Source organism: Chanos chanos, chromosome 5 (genome assembly GCF_902362185.1).
Source record: "Chanos chanos chromosome 5, fChaCha1.1, whole genome shotgun sequence".
NCBI lineage: Eukaryota > Metazoa > Chordata > Actinopteri > Gonorynchiformes > Chanidae > Chanos > Chanos chanos.
In genome coordinates, this window is record NC_044499.1 from 32,113,315 (window position 1) to 32,136,961 (window position 23,647).

Below are 23,647 nucleotides of genomic sequence, written 5' to 3' on the forward strand. Positions count from 1 at the left end.
GGAGGAAATCATTTCTGCATCTGGGAAGTCTAACTTTTGCCTGATGTACATTCTCTCCCCCTAACTTCTCTCTCTCTCTCTCTCTCACTCTCTCACTCTCTCACTCTTTCTCTTTTTTTTCCCACAAGCTGAATGTTCCACTTTTAACCGCAGGCAGAGCAGAACAGCCTCTTTTAAGAGTCTCTTTAGGTTTAGCTGCAGTCATGATTCCCCAGGCCCCTGCTACAGGAATCTTAACCTAAAGATCATACAACGCACAGCTCATTCAGAGAACAATCCCACTATATATCCTTTTGGTTTGACCTCTGGTGTCTAGTACTTTGTAGCAAATCACTTAAAGCAAAGCCCCCAGCTGTAATGAGAGTGTATATGCTGGTGTAAGCTGTTGTCTGACTGTGCATGTTAGTCTAGTTACTGTGAGTGTGTGTTGTTGTATGATTTATTCTGTGTTAGGGTACACATATTTGGTGTTAGCTATAATCTTTGTGGGTAGATGCAGGTTACTGTATAATGTATATTATGTGTGTATTTGTGTGTTTTGATATATTTTGTCTTAGTGTAAGCTATATTCTGTGTGAGAGTGTCTGGTAATGTAATATATATTCTGTGTGGGTGTCAGTGTATACTATATTTTGTGTGGATGTGTTTGTGTAAACTGTAGTCTATGTGAGTGTGTGGTAGTGTGATATGTATTCCGTGTGGTTGTATGTGTTATTGTAAGCTGTGGTCTGCACAAGTGTGTGTGTATTAGTGTAAACTCTCTTGGCTCTATGTGTAAGAATAGCCTGTGTGCCATCAAAGCACAGCAGCATTTTAATCAGCACATCATTTAATCATCAGGAGGACCAGCTTCAGTTTGTCACAGAACCTCTGCAACAGTTTACACTGTGGATGTATGTGGTGCAGGCTAAACCAGTGCTCTGTCTGTATGAGTGTGTGTGTGTGTGTTTTTGTCTTCTTGCTCTGCTTGCAGAACAAGCAAAGCTCTGACCAGCTCTGACCTTGTTCCACGGTGTGCGTCTGTTGTTAGATTCAGATTTATGCATTAACTCCCCCCCCCTTGCCTCCTCCCTCTGCCTGGGTTCACTCAGGCTACGTTAGCAGAATTCAGATGAAATAGGATCTGGCTGTTCAGTTCTGACTGGTCTGTGTGCTCTAACGCCACAGTCAGCTGTGTTTGATTCTATTGCTATCCTCTTATGGATCGTAACACTTGTCTTGAGCATACTGAACATGTTTCTAATTTGTTTGAGGGTATTTGAACCACATTTGACAACTTAGTTCTTATTTCCCATCCGTGAAATGCATCTAAATCTACATCTGAATGTTTTTCCCTTGTTTTTGTTGTTTGAACACAGTCAAGTTGGAGAAAGTTTCACAGAGATTTACCTGTGATGTTTGGTGGCTGAATATCACTGCCTTGTTTTCTAGTCTTTTGGCATTCTCCCCCGTCTGTTTCTCTGTTATTCTGGAGCTGTGTTTAAGTCTAAGTGTGCCTCATCTGGATGTATGTTCTTATAGTGGACCAGACCTCCTCCTATTGTTCTATAGTGGGTAGTGAAAGTGAAGGTACTTTGACTGGGCACTGAGTCTTAACTGAAGCTAGAGAGAAAAAGCTTGCTTTTGCCACTGAAGTGCCTGTATAAATGTGGAAGTGTGTGTGTGTGTGTGTGTTGCTAAGCAGACTTTTCCATCCCCTCCATACATCTGGCTTCATCATGAAACAAATCACTCTCTTTTCCTCTTAGCTCCTCTCAGCCCCTCTCCAAACCTCTGACCATGCTCAGTTACTCTTTAGACTTAGTCTCAAACAGGCAGGCACATCCTTCAGAAAATACAGCTGACATCCCATTGATACTTCCTTCAAATCAGTGTTTTTGTCAAGTTTACAATTTCATGGCTCCACGTGGCTATTTCTATGCGTGGGCCTTGGATCTTTCCTCTTTAGATTGGACTAGTTGTTTAGTTGAATGCTAGGCTATTACATAGCACCGTCATCTTTTTTTTCTGTATTTCCCATTTATTTCTGAAGAAAGGCTGCTGTAGGTAGTGAGGATTGTAAGGCTTCTCTTGGGTATTTTCTCTCAGGGATATTCAGGGACTGCTCTGTTTGACTTGCAAATATCTTTCCTCCATATCAAAATGCTGTGCTGCATATCCATCCACGTCACACATGTAAAGCTGTGTACTAAAGCTGTTTATTAGCTGAGAAAATGAATCCCCATTAAGTTTTTCAGCTTTTATTTTGTATATTAAATCATCTGATTTGATTTTTTTTTTTAAAAACAGTATAAAACGCACAATATTGCACATATTAAATCAATTGCACTTCTTTAAGGAACAGATATACACTATGTCTCTTTTGATGCTACAGTAGAACTATTTTTGAGAGTCAAACCCTTGATATAGAAGATAAGAGAGAAGTGTGATTTCTGGTGTGTAGCCAGCACAAAGCAGAAGAGAGTGAATGGTTTGCGTAGAATAAGGATCTAAACAACCTTACTGCCAAAATACTGTGGGTTTTTCTTTTCTTTTTTTCCCCCCCCCGAGTTGATGACAACATTGGGGTCTCTATACCCTTTGTAACTTTGGCACAGATATGTCTTAATGGGGCAGTGTGGGGTTTTTTGGCTTCATTTGAGACAGAAACGGAATGCCCTTCTAGCTGCTTGCTTGCTGTAGTACTGTAAAATGCAGACAGCAATCCCACACTGTCTTAGGATGTGATTAGCCCTATCAAGGTACTATTCAACACAGAAAGATTTTCTTCTGTTATTAATTCTCATAGGGACTAATGGGTTGTTATTGAGTTGTGAATGTATTCAAATATTTCCAAAAAAGGGGTTGCATGTTCCGTTTATAAATCACCATTTAAAATGTTGGTGGGGGGGGGGGGGGGGGGGGGGGGGGGGTGGATCTGCGAATGCCATAGGTCATAGAGACCATGCTAGACAAGGCAGTACCCAGCCTCTATCCAAATGAGTTATTCACCCAAAGAACACGTTCAATTTTTCTGCATCCATGGAAGAGTGCATAAGGCCCATAAATGGGGATTATGAAGCATTACATAAGCATTAATAACTGATTATATCTGTGTTCTCACGGAGTCGGGAAAGTTTGTTATTATGAAATATGAAATGCTGATCAAAATTATGAACATACACAAACACACACACACACACACAAATGTTTGAACAGGTGCTACGACCAGTTATTCATGTGTGTGTAATGCTTCATAATGCACTGTTAATGGGCCGCAAGTCACTGCGGATGCACTTCTAAATGCATTCAAAGGAGAGCAGAGCAGATGTTTCCAGATTACCAGTTTGATCCTGTGAACACCGTCTGAGCACACTCTGGGGTTGTCAGTGGTGCTGATATGAAATGACGGGTGACACAGAAAGACGTCCATCGCTCTTTCGTCAGCTGATGATTTAACATGAAAACTCGCTAAGCTTGTGTGTGCGCATGTCTGCATATGTGTATGAGTGACACATTTTGTTTGAATGTCTAACATAAAGGAGTCCCTTACTTTAATGAAGTATACAATGAAATTGTCGTTTCTTAATTCATACAATCAAGAAAATAAGTAGAATCCTTCTGCTATTACCAAATTGATCATTTTCATCTCAGCAGCTTTATAATCCAATAAACCTTAGAGTGAAATACTAGGTTCTATATACTTGTGTCTAGAAAATCAGTTTTTAGATGCTTAATTTTACGAATATATAAAAATAAGAGTAGCTCAATATTTTTTTTCATTATATTAATATTTAAAAGTTATATGATCAGCAAAGGAGGCTCAGAAAAAGGGATGATTTGAAATAAATCCAGTTTCTTGATTTCTCGTCTCAGAGACTCGTCCATTTTCTTTTATGAAAATCATCCACTTAAGATATACATCCGTTTGTTTGTCCAGGTGGCCCCTTGAATTGGCATCTGCTGTTAAGGTCTTTTTTCCTTTACTGAGGAACAACCTGCATGTTTGTGATATTGTGCTTTTTTATGTGACTGTGCGGATATGCTCTTGATGCTGATTTCTGGGGGGGGGGGGGGTAAATTTGTTTTGATGAAAATATAAGATCCCTTTCCCCTCTTTCCGGTGTGAAAAGGAGGAAATGAGAACGAGAGCAGAAAATGTACTTCCAACTTGTGAATGAAGAAGTGACACAAAGATGTGTGCCAAGCTAATAAATAATGAATTGTTTCTCTGTAGGCTCAAACTAGAAGAGGATAGATAGATAGTTAGATAAGTAACTAAATAAAGCAAAAAATCAGGTTAATCCAATTTTCAATTTTTTTTTTACCTTACTGGTCTGCGAATAAGTTGGCACAGTGTATTTTCACGATCTGCTTGGGGAGATTAGTCAAAAATAACTCCTTTGTGTTTTTTTTTTTTTGGGGGGGGGGGGGCAGTGGGGCTAATTGGAAATTAAATTCACTGTAGAATCCAACCCGCACCCCGACCCCATTTCCGAGCAAGATGGGGCATTTCATAGCCAAGTTCAATATCCAGGATGTATCGCAACCCAAACTAGGGGGGATATTCAGTTTAAAAAAAAAAAACAGCTGATGGTATTCCCTCTTTTTTTTTCCTCCCTCGGACCGAATAAGAAGGAGGGAAGAGGCGCTGGGATGAGTGAAGGGATGTGTAAGTCTGGGAGGAGGACGGTCAGAGGAACCACAGGCGCCAGCGAGCGTGTTTCTTGGCTTCAGCTTTGGCCTTGCGTTTGGGCGTGGAGGTGAAGGCCTCCTGAGGGTAAGGCAGAGAGGGGAAGTGCGTCTCCTCGGTAGGACAGAGTCTCCTCATCAAGGGCTGAAGCTTATCCTCCTGCTGTTTAAAATCAAGCTCCACACTGTCAGAGGAAGAGAGAGAGAGAGAGAGAGAAAACACACTGATAAAAATTTTGCTAATGCAGAACACACAATTGATGTGTCCACATAAATAAACCACACACCCTCTGCCGATGTGACGTTTAAATGATGAATAGCGACACCCACACACAGACATATAGTACTAGCAGCAAACATCTCACTGAGTGTGAAGTGTTTGCCAGCACAAGTTGTAAATTCATGCAACAAGGAAAATCCTTTACACTGCTTTTGTAGTTTTTTCCCCTCCTTGTCTCTTCCCTGTTTTACACCTCTGTGATGAGTCAGGGCAGACAGAGCCCTGTCTGTCTGTTTCCTGTGTGTGTGTCCTCTGCTCTGAGTTCTCCTGTTTGACCCAAGCTTAGTCATCCATGCCTCCTCTCAGCCGTTGATCTGACCTACATTCTCTGCTGTCTGAGCCACACACCGTTCCTTAACATCGTTTAAAACTTCACCAAAATATCTCGATCATTTCTGTCACTCCACTCACTCCACTGACCCCTCATTACACTTGAACTGTGGCGCATATCTGTTTAGTAAATATGATATTTCACGTGAGTGGGAGTGTTTTAGAAGTGCTTTAAAAGATCCAGCCATGGGGCGCTTTTCAGATGAATTGTGCTGAATGAATTGTGCTGTTCTAAAGACACAGGATTCTAATCAGCTCACTGGGCAGTATGAAGAGCTTACCTCTGCGTGGTTTGTTCTCTGCTTGGGGAAATCCTCAGCATCTGACATTGTTACATCAGATCTATCTATTATGTCATATCTGAATCATAACCGAAGGAAAGCACATTCTAGAATTCTTAAGGGAGTGCAAGCGGGTGCCAAACTGTCAGTTTCATTACTATGAAATGGAACATTGTTAAGGATTGTCATGGAAGATTCCAGGGCTTCCTCTGTATCATCATAAACTCTACTCAATGTTGTTGCTGTCCCAGTGTCACTCTAAGGCAGTAGTGATGCTAAGTGCTTTGAGCGATCCTCTCACTGTGTACGCCATGTCCTGTAGACGAATGGAGTTGGACTTGGGGTCGAGTCTCTGCCCCATGGGATTTATCGAGGCGATGGTGTCATCAGGCACGTCTGCAGTAATCCTCCGCCTACCAGCCATCTGATTGCAGGGCTGTGTCTGGGAGTAAACTCTCACCCTGATTAAAAACATGCAGTCAGTAGAAACACACTGGGTTTTAATCTGCTAAAGCAGGTTACTGGACCACTCTGCCTGCTGTTACCCTTAAGGAGACTCCAGTGGTGCTGTTCTCCAACACTTGTCAGTGCACAAGGTCACAAGCAATGCACAGGGGGAGCAGTTGGCAGGTTAGATGCCATGCTAATTCATATTGATTGGCAGTGCTGCAGTTTTTAATAAGTGTCTTTCACTCATTGGGATCTAATTATGATATATATATGTGATACATATATGTGTAAATGAATTATATGATTTGTGTCTCTGTATATATCCATCACTAATTTCTCTCTCTATGTAAGTACATTTATGCAAGCACACATACAGATACACTACATAGACACACTGTACTATTCTTGCAGTGTATTCAGGTGAATGGATTGTGCAAGTCTTTTAGCACTCTATACCCCAAATCCCTTTGCAATATATTTTAGGAGCATAGTGCATGGGCAGTGTTTAGGCTTTATTTTAGTCACATTACTCTGGGGATGGTGCTTCAAATGTATAATAAAATCTCCTGTAGAGGACTTTTTTAGATGTTAAAAAAAAAAAGTAAAAAAAAGCTGAATTGACTGTTTAGAAAAGTTTTTTTATGCTCTCATGAAAGGCACCTCTGAAATGTCTTGTAGCAAAGCTGTGGAGAAATTGAATTAAAACAGCACATCAGCACTGGAGTGGATTCTAACTTTCTCATACACAAAGTCTCGTAGTTACTGTTTCATCTTGTTTAACAGTGATCACAAGAAGCAAAACATTACATTGTATTTACCCCAGAGTTCAAAACACAAAGGACAATAAGGGAACTTATTGTGTGTGTGTGTGTGTGTGTGTGTGTTTTAGGAACCTACATTTAGGAAGGCCTGTATTGGACTTTCAGCACTTTCTGCTCTGTGAGTCAGGACTTTGCAACCAGGCAGACCGCCACACTGCTATTAACAAATGAATCACTCAGCAAGGACTTGTAATTATGCCCTTATCAATCGTGTCGTATCACTGCAGGGCCCCTCTATGTGAGCACAGAGACTAAAGCTCCCAAATCTCTGATAATCTCGATAAGACATGAGGAGGCGTAGCAGAAAGGAACGTAAGCTTCTCAGCCTGGTGTCACAGTATAACTGATTATTGCTTTATTACTGTAGCACTGTGGCTAGTGTGGTGGAGTAGCGGAGAATAAGAAGAACGTGGGAACAGAATGCCTTCTTTCATCATAGGGCTTTAATGGTAAAGAATGGCTTTCTAGCTAACTTGTGGCTAGCCAACCTCTAACACCTTTTCAAAGTACTGTTTTCGCAATGCCTGCCTTAAAAACATGTCATTTATTTCCACACCAGAATCACACAGCTGAATTCTAACAGAACGGACACACTGTCCTGAGTTCCAAATGCGTTGGCTTGTGTCAACACGTTTTGAAACATCCAAGCCTTTCTTTCTCTCTCCCTCTCTCTCTCTCTCTCTCTCTCTCTCTCTTTTAATCCCTCCCAATAAATATTTGATAGTTCGACGACTTTCCACTGTTGTCAATGGGAGTTCGTCCTGACATGTTGCTGTTTCTAAGCTGCTAATTAGCAGCAGAAAAGCCTTTGATGGACATTCATGTCCTGTCTCATTGCTCGCCGAGCTTGCTGCTTACAGAGCGGCTTAGGCGAGCTGGCTTTTATGTGGCATCTCTCTCTCTCTCTCTCTCTCTGTCTCTCTCAGTCAAAAGAAAGACGAGAGGGTTTGATCCACCTCTGCTGTTCTCCAGTAAAGCTTATTATTCCGGATGCAGTGTTCTTATCCTCCTCCTCTTGTGGGAACACTGATTAATGCTCGGATGAACATCAGCAGGTTAAGTGTTTCTGAAGCTAAGTCTAATTGTGTTGCTGCCATAAGATCTCTGCTTCTCATTGCTGAAGCCTCCACCTACCCCTTTATTCCTTTCTTTTTTCTTTTTTTTCTTCTTTTTTTTTTAGTGCATTCATTTCAGATGGACTCTCATAATCCATCTATTTCTGTCCTCTCCTCTGTTGTGTTCTCTTTTCTTTCAGGTACTTGTCCTAACTCTTTGTTATTAGCTTTCCCTATTGTACCTTTGATGTTCCTCCTGCTTTATTTGCTAAGATTTTGCTTCAAACAGAACTGGAAACACAAGACCCACACGCCTTAATTTAATGGACAGTGTTTTTTTCCCCCCTGTAATAGATAGTGATTCTAAACTTTCCTTAGCTTGGCTTAGCTGGTGTGTAAACATGGCCTTTCCTTTATTGACTTCAGAGTTCTTGACATATTGTAGTCAAATAAGAGATTTCTCTGGGGAAATCAGTCTTCAATAAGTTCATGCTTGTCAGCATTTGCATTTGAAATATGCATTAAAGAGCTGCAGGCCCATTCATTCCCATCAGCAGAATAGCATTGACATCTACCTTAGTACCACCTGCTGGGCTTAATGGTTGTTTGTGGTCGCCTTTGCGTTTGTGTTCCTTCAATAAACATATTTGCTCCTAGTAAATATTTGAGCACAGATATTCTGATACTGGATCAAACATGGTGATAGTCATCCTTTTTCTTTCTTTGTTTGTGACTTTGTGCTTTATCATTTAAAGGCACTGTTCTGAGCCTAGCACTGAGCTGCCAAGCCTCTCCATCATCGAGTCAATAAAAACTCAGACTAAAGGCTCTGCATCTTGGGAAATTAGGGCTTAAGAAGGCCCCGGACCCACCACCTTCACCCTCAACCCCACAAATTATTGTCTGGCGTGGCCTCCTTAAAAGACCAACGGACAATGGGCAGAGATAACCGTCTCCTATGTAAAAGAAGCCATCTTTTAGTGAAAGATTCACGTTTTTTCTGTTGAGCTTGCTTATGTCATTCCCTTCCATGAGTCAGCAAATACTACTGTTTAGTCTTTTCAGCAGAACATTTGGAGGAACTGGTCAACGGATGTTGATCTCTGGGATGCTTGTTAGTGTTTAACCGTAACAAAGTTCTTTTGAGAGGCATTAGAGGAGAAAATCTCTTTCCCATCTTATCTTGTTTTTGTGCTATGCTAAAGCACATCAGTCTCAACCCAGACCAACATCCACCAGCCTTGTAAGTTTTCCCTCTGGTATCTATGGCGACCAGCTGCCACAGTGGAAAAGCTAGGCTATGTGCTTTAGCGTGGAGAACATCATTACACTTGCTCAAAGTGTGATATCTCTCCCTGTCAAGCAGGCAACAGTGCTTCTGTGCTGTGTCATTTCTACACACAGTAATGCAATCAGCTCCCATGTATTTAGCCATGCTGAATGGGATTGCTATGCCTGTGCAAGTAGCTTTGGTGCTAGCTACCTTTTTTTTTTTTCTCTCTCTTTTTTATTCCTGTTCGCGTTGGACAGTGTGTGTTGATATTCTTTCCATCTGTGTCTTTCTCATGTTAAAAGGGTCAGGTGACGTCCTTTTTGTGTATAAAGATGCAAGTTGTTTTTTAATTGAACTTCTTTTTGCTTACCATTACATTGATTGTGACATAAGACGGGCTATATTGGCAACAAATTTTCATGCACAATTTAGTAAAGGGTCAAATTTTGCATTCATTTCTCTAATTTCCATGAAGAGTTTTTGACTGAGTTTATTTCTAGTTTGTTTATTTGTCTTGCAGTAAATATTTTCTGTCATGACACATGCTCCAACAGCATCCTGGTCCTACTTGTTCCGAATCGCGCAGATGTATCTTTTGGTTTGAGCATAACATTAGGAGATACGGGGCTAGAGTGAGGAAATTAGATTACTGGCTTTTTGCATGAGCAAAGCTCGGGAGGCAGTGCAGCTTAAAGTGGGAGCCTTAAAATAAATTGAACGCTCCTAAATCCTGTTTCATGCCAGCACAGTCTTTATGTGGCGTCTCACACACACACACACACACGGATCCCCCTGATTATGGATCACCTCAGGAAGATGCAATGAGTCGCAATGATCTGTCTTTTTTTTTTTTTCTAACTTTCACTCCTTTCCTAGATGTCACGCCCATTACACATCTAACATTAAGTAGTCAAGCCATGTAGAGACCAAACTTTTAGAACAAGAGTGTGAGAAGGATGAAAGAAATAAGGGAAGGTAGAAGAGAAAGGCAAAGCTACACAAGGGACTTATGCAATGCCTAGCAAGGTTTTCAAATCTGAGACTCGAAACATTCTCAAAAAGGTCACTGATTTAAATTTAGTTTAGTCAGGATAAGAATACTTTACAAATTTTTCCGAATGATGCAAGTAGTAGGTCTGAATTCTAAAGTACATAAAGAATATTTTTGTTTCTTGATTGTGTAGGAGGTACTGCGGTTTTTCAACAAGCTACATAATAAACTGTGGAATAGTTTAGCGTGACAAAAAGTTAACTGAATTTCTCTCTTTGTTAGTCTCACTACTACAATTTGTTCTGTAATGTAGGTTACAGGTTTGCGTGATGCTAACTCACCACAGTCGCATCTTTCTGACGTTTCAAGACGTGTACACTCAAAACACACTCGGTTCACACACCATTATAGAGAATGTTTTCAGGGCGCAGGCTGTAATAAGATTGGGTTTTAATCCACCGCAGATCTGAATGGAGCTGCTAAATTTGATTCCTTAGCTTGCTGCCAAAAGTCAGCTTGATACGTTATCGTTTTAAAGGAGCGCTCCCGTCAGTTTGACACAATCTATCCAAAAGGACCTCTATCCTCACAGCTGTTCTCCTCTACCCATGTCTGCTGCCCCATATCAATATGAATCCAATCCAATCCGGCCCAAGCTACCAAACGTCTTCCTAAGCAGACAGCTCACATGTTCATCCACCTGTTCTCACCACCTCCGTGAGCTGTGCCATTCTCCATCTTTCTCCATCAACAAAGCAGAACTGATTTGTCACCACCTAAAGAATTTATTCCCACTCCATGTGGTGACTTTCTTTCTTGCTTTCTTTTTCTCTTTCTTTCTTTCTTTCTTATTCTCCCCATGTAGTAGGCCGAATTCATCCTCATTTAGAGATATAATATAATGGCTTGATTTGTTCCAGATCAAATCGCCAATGACCCCTGTTTCTCATTTGATGTCTGCCTCAATCCAACCGTAATGTTTTATTCACTGCTTTGACTCCCCAGGGACTTTGAGTTGAAAGCAATCAGAAAGACATGCTTAACATGCATCTCACTCTTCAGACGCAAATTCCTCCTGACAAATACCTTCACCATTAAATATGAGAGCGGATCAGAGCTGTGGTTCCTTTTATTTGGTTCTTGATGCTGTGTCGAGCTATACAGCAGAAGGACACATACACCTATAAATATATCCATGGTCTCAATGCCATGTGGTAATAGAGCAAAACTGACCTAAAGAAAACTGCCAGATCTTACCGCTGGCGTTTGCTAAAAGCTAGCAGAGGAATCTCTCTCTCTTTTGATTTTTTCTTCTTTCCCTCTCTTGTCCCCTTTTTTTCTGGAAATTTGTTTTCTTGCATTTTTTGTGCATATGTCATTACAGGTTCTGTTAGCTTACTCCCCAATATCCTGGCCTTGAGAAACTGACTTAGCACATTGATGCTGAAAAGCTTAGCTATAGTCTGCTCTAGATTACCTCACACTTATACCTGACCTCTCCTTTGCCTTTCCTCAAAAACGTATCAGGTACCCTTTGTGGCTTTACTGAATTCTCTGTCTGCTGAGCAACCTTGTGATATGAAACATTACTGTAATGCATTTTTTGGCTGTTTTGAGAGTTGTTGAATTTTAGTTTGTACTCATCACAAGTTGGTGGTGTGGGAAGGATTTCATTTGGATGTAGTAATTCTTAGTGTAATTAAAATGTAGTAAGATATGACAAGTTCCGTAACTGGTCATAAATAACTCTCGACACAATGTAATCATAATCTTCATAAACCATTAAGTAGGAAGGAAGTCAGAAGTACTTTATTTGTCACACACACACTTAGCAGTGAGCAGTGAAATGTAGCCTCTGCATTTAACCCATCCTAACGCCAGTGAGCACATGCACACTATGAGCTAGGAGCAGTGGGCAGCCGCCAGCGCCCGGGGACCAACTCCAGGTCTTTTTGCCAGTGCTTTGGTCAAGGTCACTGACAGGAGTGCTAATCCTAACATGCATGTCTTTGTGGTGGGAGGAAACCAGAGCACCCAGAGGAAACCCACGCAAACACAGGGAGAACATGCAAACTCCACACAGAAAGGACCTTCTTGCTGTGAGGCAACAGTACTAACCACTGAGCCACTGTATATTGTTTAGTTCTTGAAACCTGGGAGATTTGCTGAGAAATTTATCAGAATCAGGGAACCAAAAGACATTGAGCATATAGAGCATATAATGATATTTCTTGATTTTTTTTCCCCTTAAATTAACATGGGACAAACCATGAGAGAAAAAAAAGATGAATTTCGGAAAGATGAGAAATAGAGTTTAAAGTAAAACAAAACTAAAATAAAATCCCTCAGGTTTTAGCCTCTCTGCACCACACATCAAAGTGAATGTATTTCAGCTCGTTCCCAAAGCATGACTCTGTCCTTGTCTGGCCTCAGGCTGGATTGTGTGTTAGAAGGAGGGTGTTGCATGATTTAGATGCATCTTCAGATGCATCATTAATGAGGCAGTGTGCTGTCCACTTCGGTCTACGATGACAGGAACACTCGCATCTGCTGTTGCAGCGCCTCTGAGGGGGCCTGAAAGACCAGATACCCCCCCCCCCCCCCCCCAACCTTCAATTTGCTATATACTTTCCACTGATGTGTCCCTCTCTTTCTGGATTATTCATATCTCCTGTAATTTTATACTTAAGGAACCAGGCCTGTATTACGTGTTGTTGTGAACAGCTGGCTTTGTGAGGCAGTCTGGAATTTGTTTAAGCTCATTTAACAGACCCTGTTCTGGGGAGTTTGACACTTTCTCCCCTGCTTGTGTCAGCTTTGAGCTGCAGTCTGTTGAATGCTGTATGTGACCTTTACTCTTAGAGGCTCAAAGCTACCTAGAAGCATAATAATTCAGAACCTTCGGGAAGCACAAGACACAGAGCTGTAGTGTAGACCATCTAAGCATACGAATGCATGAAGTTTGCCTTTAACTTCTTGGGTTTTTTGTGGTTCAGCAAGAAACACATTAAAGCTCTAAGATAAAAACCATCACTATTCTGATGGATCTCTGGTGAAGAATCTGACAGTTTCACAAAACTTACTTGAACCCACTTCAGTCGTGTTGAAGCACCCTTTTAAAGCATATGTCTACCAACTTCAAACTTCTGTAATTTGTACTCAAGATCTGCACATGAGAACTGAATTTAGGAACAACATTACTACCTATTCTTTCTCTCCTATTTCTACTTCTCTGACCAGTTCTGCCAGCCTGGGTGTTTTTTTTTTTTTTTTCCTTCTTGCCTCATAATCCTTCTCTCCCCTGATGCAGACTGACTCCAAACTCGACCTCTCAGGTGGGACTGGGTCTGCTGATGTCGCCTTGCTGCTGTCAGCTCATTAACCTCAGCATATTACGGTTTCCCAGACCTCGCCGCTGCCTCACTGTTCTCCTCCAAGGTGAAAGGACAGCAGAGGTGCGCACTGCGCTGGAATGGTAAAGAGGCTCGGGGACTAACCTGTAGATAATGCAGGCGCTGTTCCGACACGTGTCACAGTTGGCCGTGTCCTGTCCGGTCCGATAGGAGAGGCTGGAAGAAAGATGAGAGAGAGAGAGAGACAGAAAGAGCTGATCTTTACAGATACCTGTGTAGTCACTTTTACCTCCCCCATTTGCTGCTTGCCTCATCTGATTTGTCATCCCTCATTATCTTGGCAAATTAATGGGGGCTTTGTAAAGTTTTGCTCTCTCTTAGAACTGTCACTGTTTAGAGGACATGTGATCTCTAGACTTGGTGGTATTGGGGAATGGGTTACACAACAGCAGGGCTCCTACTCCTCTTTCCATCGTAAAATTACATGGAAGTGAACCCTTAAGACTATTTGAAATACTTCCTTCTTTTCTTCATATGGTCCTTTCATGCTGAAAGCAGCTGGTAAGACAGTGTGATTGCAGAATGTTGGATGATGATTGACTATTGCAAATAACTGATGATTGAATCTTTGATTTATACCACTGACTTGCTGCATCACCTTAAGATTAAAAGCTATAAAACATCTTATCCATCTTATTATCTTATTCAGTGCCTCATCAATAGCCATGAAATACTGTCCCAACTCAGTTTGTACCTGATTTAGTTCCAACATTTTCATAACGGTAATCTTCAGGAGATTCTTTGCTAACACATGAAGAATTTAGTTGGCAATAAATCCTTTATAGCACAGACTATGCCCTTGCACTGCAAAAGGCATTACATGGTCACTGTGTGTGTTTTACATAACAGTAATATGAGCACGTGCCCTGCAGGACATGCGAACATGATCTGACACTCAGACGTCATGCAGTATAAGCTCAGACCCATAGTAAGAAATGACCCGAGGTGGTTTAGTCAGGCCACACTGTTGTGTATTTGAGAGAGGGTCACATCAATGTCAGTGGAAAGATATGTATTGCATTTTAGGAAACTGGGCCTCACTGTTGTAGCACTGTCTGGTTGAAATAAGTCGGGCTGAAAAAGCTGGCTGAACGTATGACAGATAAGCCCCTTGCCCTCTTGACCAGACATCTGAATGGCTGGGATGGGAAAGTATTATCATAAAGACTCCATCTAGCCCTTAGGTAAAGAATTCTGCAAAAGCACTCTGTAGTTATTTCAGATATGTAAGTGCTTGGGCAGGCAAGCTATTAAATGGGACAATGTGATGGCAATTCATTTAAAGATTTGAAGTGTGCGTATTTCTAGGGCCAGGAAGCTCCCTAGGTTTGCCTCTGTTATAGATATTATGGCAAGAAAGCTTGTTATGCCTCTTTTTTTTTCCTTTACTATTTGCATTGCGAGTACACTGTGACAGATCGTCTCTGCAGTTTGCCCTTTGCTTTGTGGTTCGTATTTACACGGTGTTAGCCTTTCTTAGAAGTATTGCTCTCCTAAGGCAAAAACGTCACGCTGCAGGAGATGAGTAGTGTTAGTGTACTAATAAACATTAAAAACTTGAGTGTAAATCTCTCTTTTACCCAGCCGCTAGCTTTCATTTCCTCTGGCACTTACACTGTGTGTGTTCATATCAATATTGTTGTTATGAGCCAGCCTGGGGAGAGCTTGGTCAGATGGTTATAAAAATGAGCAGCATTTTTGACTGTCTGTCACCATGTGTAATTACCGGTTGTCCCTGACTCGCTGGTTTTTGCTAGTACGCCGAGAGGGCGAGCCACGTGCTGAACACAGCAGGGAAGGCCACCTTCTGCCTCCAAGAGCGCTGATGGACTGATCAATAACTCTGATGGTTGTCCAGCCATCTTTGTCTCTCTTTTCTTTCTCTCTTGTTCTCTCTCTCTCTCTCTCTCTCTCCATCACGCACTCTTGATAAAAGGCAGTAAATGTTTGGAGCTCGTTCAAGCAGGCACGTCCCTTGAGAATGAAGCCAATGCTGCCATTAACAATTTGTACTCCATAGCACACACTGACGCCAGCATTACAAGCTAAATTCCTCTATAGGTCAAAGAAAACTACTAGCTACTAGGAACTACTACCATTTTGGCTCTAACCACTCGCTTATGTCCATACTTTATTGGCGGCTGGTTTCTGTGGTTAATGGGGACAATGATGTATGGTCATATTTCTGGTCACCCAGTGGGATTCTGGGTACAGAAAAGACCACAGGGCAGTGTCTGGCACCTGGCTGCCAGCTGCCAGTGGGTATCAACTCTCCTCAAAGATGTGCCATGTCCTTCTGCCCCCTCCCTGTCAGAGAAGGAGAGTCACAGATAATTTATGAATAATGGGGAGCCAACGGAGAACTGGTAATTATCCTGTGTGTCAGACAGACCAGGCCACACACACAGACCAGACAGCTCTGCCACCTGTAATTCAACCTGATGGTTGAGACGCATGGCGCGCATGTCCGCTCTTCCCATAGACTTAAGGGGTCTAACAGGGCAATTAGGGACTTATCATGAATAAATTCTATAGAGGATGCTATTTGTAGTATGCCATGTCAGTTCCCTTTTGTTAGAATCCAGAGTCTTGGCTGATGTTTGTGCACTTTAATCATTATAGCTAAAAAAAAAAAACCCAAACAAACAAACAAAAAAATATTACGCAGTACTGCTTCCATATTTTTATAATTAAAAATTGAGAACCACGATTTTCATGTTTTTTGTATTATAAGAGCTAAATATCAAATAATATCAAATAATATACTTTGACTGAGGTGTTTCATATGCTGCTGCTTACGTCTGTGTGATTATGCCACTACCCCCCCCCCCTCCTCCAACCCCCAATGCTTTCCTGAGCATAGTAAATGGATAAATGGATAGTGTCTCATACCAGCAGTAGTACAGCAGACGTAATTATGAACACATTTCACCTATAGCCTGTAGACATGCCTTATTTGTTGAGCGAGTGACATTTCTGAGAAGAGAGAATGAAACTAATGTTGCATAGCGACACAGGCATTAGATTTTTTGCACTGGTTGCAAAAAAAGAAAAAAAAATACTGAAGGTCTGTCTGGTGCAGGGAAATTGAAAATGTGCAATACCCTTAGAATATATCAAATCATACTTAAATTGTATTATACAGAAAGGCATTAACCATAAGGAACCGCTACAGCATCTGTGAGTAAATGTCAAACTACAGCTTCGCTCCTTTAACAAAGCCTTTTGAGCCATAGATTGAATTCAGTTTCCCTGGAAAAAGTTTTGGTAACTGATACCTTTTTTTTTCTAGGCCACTTGCATAAGTGCTTTTTCACACCTTTATGTAAGTGCTTTTTTTTTTTATAACATGGCTGAGAAACCGGTATTACTGTTTCTCAGTCAGGTGAGCACATTTGTTGTGATAATGATGGGAGTGATAATGCTATCTCAATGGTTGCCAAGTTTTTCACAGAACCATTATGACGTGACTTAAACAAGTCATACGTCGCTCTGAATAACACCATGCAGTTGAGCACTCACGTTACCAGTATTGAATTGGTTTACTCTTCATATGTCATCAATGTGTGTAAATCATTAATGTAATTTTATGGTGTCAGCACTCTGATTTTAATGTCTCTCTCAGCTGAATGTCCCCTCTCATCACAGTAAAGGTCCAGTGCTTAATTAGCTTGACTGGAAAGTGCGCTCTGTCACCATAGGCAAGCTCCTATTACATTTTGGTAGTCACAAGCATGATTTTTTTCTTTTTTTTTTGCTCGTCTTACGGTCATGTTGTCATTCCTTTGTTAAGAATACTACAAATTAATGTCTAAATATAAGCAAATAACTGCTGCGGAAAAGCGCAGATATGTGTGACTGGGTGTTTCCCAGTAATTTTAAATGCAAGTCTTCTATTGTGAAGTGTGACTAAACTGTGATATATTGCTGGTTTCCCACTGCAGATTTTTCTTCAACAACTCGCTCAACCTTATGATTAAAAGCATCAGGAGATGAAGCCATTATACATGTAAATAAGGATGATTTCTAGTTATGAAGATGAAGGAGAGTTTGCAATTTATTTTTGAATAAGACTCTTCCAGAGTCCTAGGGGTTCATTAAAATGCTACATGGATAATGAATCTTAAGCCTAGTTTGTGGCGATGAATTGCAATGACTTGTTTTTGAACAGCAAGCTGATTTTCCAGCAAAGGTATTTTGTGTTTGATCGCATAAGGAGTTTTGCATTGCACAAGGGCTCATCTTCATTCCTAAATCTTGCTTGTAGTTACTGTAAATCTCACAAGCACTGCAGAGTCTCTCCCTATGCTCAATGTTTATTTAGGCTCAGTCACCCTCTTAGTGGAAGAGTTCTGACTCAATATAGGGTTTCTGCTATTTTTTTTTTTTTTTAATTTTTTATGAGTTTCTCACAGGTGTTCTCAAATGCTGAAAACATTTCATTAAACTCTCCTTGGTTCTGTGAGAGAAGGGTGTGGCCCTTGTGGCAGTATTTCATACCATGGGTCAGTGGACCATTTCGGCCAAATTGAGTGAGATGATGCTTTTGGCATGCATGCTCAGTGGCTCTTATCTCATATCCAGAGGTAATCACCCAAGGGTATTCTCCTAACGCTCAGGTGCAACAGCAGTCGTGTGTGGAATTAGAATGATAGTTTTTAAATCCCCCTCTCAGATTGGGAGAATGGTCTTACAATGTTAGAAAATCCTCGGTTGAACTCTATAAGCTTTTTGTATAGTCTTTACGAGACTGGCCTCATAATCTCATATAATATGAACGTTTCCTACGCTGGTATGTAATCAAAGAAAATTATGTATTACCTTGTTCACATGTTGCTGAATAAATTAACTGCTTCAAAATTCTTAAGCTAGAAATCTGTGCCTGATTTTCCAGCCTTTAACCAATGTCACCTTGGGTATCAGTAAGCTGTCATAGTATCTGTCTGTGTGCAATCGGCATTATAATCACTGTTACATCACTTATTACCCTTTGGCATGATGCACTTCTACTATGCACCTCATTTAACTTTAAAAGTTCAAAAACCTGGCCAGAAAATGCACCTCCACAAAATGGAAGTACGCCTCCACATTATGGCTTCTAGCTTGTCTTAATGTACCTCCTCCTCTATAGCAGGTTAACACTTTTATTCCTTATCAGTAGCACTGTGGGTAATGTAGTCCCAGAGAAGCAGCTTACCCCTCTCTGTGTGCCTCGCCCTTCTCCAGTTCCTGAATGACGCCCAGTAGCACTTTGATGGTTTCCTGGCTAGAGCTGATCATATTCTCCATTGCCTGTAGCTGTGCTTTTATATCCCCTTCCTGAGCGACTGGCACTATCTGCTTACAAACCTCACTGTCCGCAGGTGCAGATCCAGCTGCGGGTGCGCACACTGTAGTTGTTGCGGCAGTTGCCGTCTCTTCCATCGTGCTTAGTGGGCGTGCCGAGATTGTGCTAGCATGGCACTGTGCCTGTGTTGTGCACCCAGCCCGTACCTGGGTCTGCGTTTGCAGTCCGTTCAGTTGCAGCGCTTTCTTGCGCTTGCTGCGCACAGACGGACTCTCCAGGCATTCTACCTGTGTCAGAGAGTTCCAGGCAATGGGACCCGTTACTTTGGACTCTGAGTCCGACTGCACACCACCTTGGCTATCCTCAGAGTTAAGCAGTTGCCGCTTGACCGATCGGTCAGATGTACCCTTGCGGTTTTTGCTCCGTACACTACAAATCTGGTATTCTGAATCATCCGTGATGGTCTCAGCCTCATCTGCAGGGCATGTTAAGAGCACAGAGTCGGAGCAGATCCCATCTGGTCTGTCCGTACAGTCTCTGCCTGCCTGTGGATGCTGTTCCACTGTGGCTATACACTCATTGTGCAGCAGAGCCCTGGTCTTTCTGATTGCCCCAGTTTCTCTGGTACTCTCAGGCCCTTTGGCCCTCTTCACATCAATAACAAATCCATTGTCCTGGTCCTTGTAGGTCTCCACAGCTGCCACATGTTTAATAGTGTGGCCTTTTTTACGCTCAAAAGGAAAGGTTTGGTAACGTTTCCGTAGGTCGGGCGAAGTCTGTACGCCGGTGCTTTTGGTGACATTGGGGATGGAGCGGCGTGCTGGGACAGTCATGTATTTTCGGTAAGCCACTTTATAGGAGATGGGCTTTCCTCCTTTTGCTGCTGCCGCCTGCTCGTTCTGGGCCTCGCAGATGTCCTTGAAGCGTACCTGAAGGGCTTTGTTGCGCTTGCGGACCTGCCGGCTGGGATCTGCTGAGCCCTTGACCTCCAAGGCCATGGAGGGAGCTGCCTCCGAGTCAGACTCAGAGTTGGTGAGCATGCATTTGCCAGCCTCTTTGCTCACCATTTTTCCTGAAACCAAACAGACAAAAAGAAAGGGTTACCTTCAGAGCATTGTTAACACAGCTGCTAGTGTTTGCTAGCCCCTGTGCTGTCTATGCAGAAGTTAGCCGTTAGCAGTCAAAAAAAAAAATTGTATAATTTGTAGAGAAAATAGGGATTGCTTAATGAAGGTTCACTTCATTAAACTGCCCTTAAGTTGTGACAGAGAACTGAAGTATTCACTCGCATTACTTCAGCAGTGATTCTGTCATAAGAAGTTACCAATCTCCTGCATGAAATGGAAAAAAAAAAGAAAAAGATGTCTCAGTGCTATGAATTCAAATACTGTGCATATGAATTCAGAGGGAACATCGAAGCAACCCTGCCAACTTAATTTGCTTTTGAATATACAGGACCGAAAAGCCTCAGTAAAGCTTGATCTTTTTTGCAAACCGTGTGCGAATCCAATATTTTCAGCCTTTCTGAAATTAGCTGTGCTTTTTCCACTGTCTAACCCAGAGACTGACAGTATCGTTTCATTCAAGTGAAGGAACGCTTATTCCTATTCAGGCAAATGGTACTGAATTCATTTCACCAGGTACCAGCAAATCTTCCTGAACCTGTGTATGAGGTCGCAAAGGATTACCAACTAGTTGCTGCACAGCTCTGTGTTTCCATCTAAGTTGAACAGACCAGTACACTAATGTTGAGAAAGTTCTCAAAATTAAATTTGTAGTATCTAGTATTGAAAAGTTTAGTATTTTCACATATATGCTTGCCCTCATAGACTTTGCTAAATTATCAGTCCCATCGAATCCAACCAGCAGCCTCATGCACTGTTTACCATGTGAGCATCATCAGATGACACAACACCATCTCTGCTCTTTGTCAAACAGTTTACATGGAGGAGTTTTTCATAAGTGCCATCTTAAACCCACAGCTTGTACAGAAGTGTCGCTTAAGCCGGTGACTTGTTTGTCATTGACGGTTAATTTCTTTCCTTAATCTCTTTCCCATTCTGAAAACGACCTCGTCCGGTGTGATGAGTGAGAGCCGACAAAGCTCTATCTGGGTTTTTGGCACTTGTCATCCGTCAACAAGCACCGCTCCACCACTCAGCATCGTCAGAAAGACGCAGGGGAGCGCAGGCCCCTGTGATTCAGCAAATTCAGCCTGACATACTTTTACAAGCTGTCCTCTCTGGCCTCGGTCAAATAAGTGCCTCTATACTCTGGAAGTAGACATACCTGAAGAAAGGATGAACATGCTCTGGTCATTCAAATGCTTTCTGAACAGCTAGTGCAGTAGGGTGAAAGTGTTTGACCTTAGTCTATTTCCAGGCCTGCCAACAGCTGTCATATAATGAGAATATGTGTGAAAAAGAGAGAAAGAGGTACTGAAAGTAAATCTGTTATCTAGCTCTGTGAACACACACAGATGGAGAGGAGTAGTCCAGATTAAATTGTGAAGTGGATTTTACACTTCATGACCTCACAGATGACCTAAGGTATCTATATATAACTGAAAAGACTTAGCTCTGTATGCTAAGCTCAATACACATAGTGCTCAACACAGATGGATACAAGCAAGTCATGTTCATTTTATATTACTAGCCTGTCTAAGGACACAGTATCATTGCAAGGAAAACAGATATTTCAGCTGGTTAGACTGACTTTTCTTACAACCGGAAATTACAGTTTATTTTGTTTTCAATGTGTTTCGACACAAGATAAATGTTGATTTAACCTCAACCCTGTGTACAGTGGATGATACCCCTTGGACTATATCATTGGATTAAGGTACCTTGTGAGATGTGGAGCAAACAGATATTGGCTGTGTATATGTGATCAGTCTAATCTGTAGACACTGTTCACAAACCGAGCACCACCATGTGTGTGTGAGAGAGAGAGAGAGAGAGAGAGAGAGAGAGAGACCCCTTTTCCACCAAGGCAGTTTGAGGGCCGGTTCGGAGCCGGTGCCTACTCTTGAACCAGTTCTTTGCATTTCGGCAGCCAAAGAACTGGCTCTCGGCCAGAGAAGCTGGTTCAAGAGTGGCACCAACACTTGGCTTTACTAGAACCAAGAACCAAGAACCGCTTACCTCAAGGGCTGGGGGCAGGATTATCGTGACCAACAAGACCAACTAAAAGTTTGTGACCTCCATTTAAAAAAAAAAAACATACCCCTGTCTTGAGCAGACAAGCAGACAACGAAACAGGGCAGAATACCCGACCACCTCTACAAATTAAAGTTTCTTTGGCTACAATTCTCCACCTCTGTCTACAACTGAGAGTCTTATTTAATTAATGTGCATGGACTTTATAAACAAGTACATTCTTCTCTTGAATATACGTTGTGTAGCAAGTTTAAATCAAGTTCTGTTTGAACTAATCATGATGTAGCCATGTTAGTATATATATAGCCAACACGTGACGTACAAGCGCGTCATTGACTGAAAATCGTTTATTAAGATACCTTAGCTATGAAAGCGATAATGGAATTATGGTATCTTGTTATCTTGTGCATCATTTAAAAACTAAGCTTTATTTCAGCTAATCGTGACGTGACTATCAGTGTCAAAATGTCACATTACGTACATGGTGGAATACCCAATGATCTCTGGAAATTATAGTTTCTTTGGCTACGATTCTGAACTTCTATCTACAACTGAGACTCTTGTTTCATTAATGTGCATGGACTTTATAAACAACGCATTACATACAAGCATGCCATTGATTGACTGAAAATCACCAATTGAGACACGTTAACAATGAAAGCGATAATGGAATAATGGTATCTTGATATCTTACACCTCCTTTAAAAGCTAAGCTTTATTTCAACTAATTGTGACGTGACTGTCAGTGTCAAAATAACGCATTACATATGCACGTGTTTCATTGAAAACTGCTGTTTCAAATGACTCAACAACGAAAACATGAAGGGTTTTATGGTGCCTTGTTATGCAAAGAAACAGTTTCTAGTGTAGAGACACATACTTAATGTATGCTTCATTATACCATGTTAATTATTTCATTTAATATGTTCGATTAACTTTGCTGCTGGAAAGCATTGAGGTAGCTCGCATATACAGACGTATACAGTGACATAATGACGTGGCTCTCTAACCCGTGGAAAAGCAAAACGGTTTTTAGAAGGATTGTAAATTGAACCAACTGTGAACCAACACTAGCACCAGCCTAGATCTAGAACCTAGTTCGTGTTGGTGGAAGGGCGGTAAGAGAGAGAGAGAGAGCATGAGAGCGCACCACTTAAGTACCTTACAGTTTAGATATACTCTGCTGTAAATTTACACACACAAACACAAACAGCATTTCCCCATAGCTTTCGTATGCTTATTCTAACACGCATATCTCACTTGCTATATATTCTGTCTCACACAAGACAAATCAGCACCTCTAAACCTGTAATTAAGAAAAGCTTTCCCCATCTTCACAGAACCACTTAATATAATATTTTTCAGCTACGAGTTGGTTACGTAACGGATTACCAGTGTGGGAAAATTGTAAATTGAAAATGCATTTTCCTACACAGTTGAATGAAAAGGATATTGCAGATGTGTCTTATTTTCTCAAAAGATGCGTCAACAGCCGAGGCATTATCTAGGCAGGAATGCCTGAGGATTTCTACATATGATTCCAAAGAATTAATCTGCAAATTATACTCTCACAATTGGGAGGCATTTCAAATCGCAGTATCTTAGCAACGGCAGCTATGCCTTGCCCCCCCCCCCCC

General features: G+C 41.5%; 2 protein-coding genes across 2 annotated transcripts in view; one reads left to right on the forward strand and one right to left on the reverse strand.

Annotated features, from left to right (window-relative positions):
* Window positions 1-23,647, forward strand: part of dock1 (dedicator of cytokinesis 1) — a 207,049-nt gene that overhangs the window by 88,427 nt on the left and 94,975 nt on the right. The window lies entirely within an intron of this gene.
* On the reverse strand, window positions 4,673-19,919 carry insyn2a (inhibitory synaptic factor 2A). The gene is made up of 3 exons (XM_030773767.1): window positions 18,763-19,919; window positions 13,650-13,721; window positions 4,673-4,856 (listed from the first exon to the last, which is right to left on the reverse strand). The coding sequence occupies exons 1-3, from the start codon at window positions 19,917-19,919 to the stop codon at window positions 4,673-4,675; spliced, it is 1,413 nt and encodes a 470-aa protein (XP_030629627.1).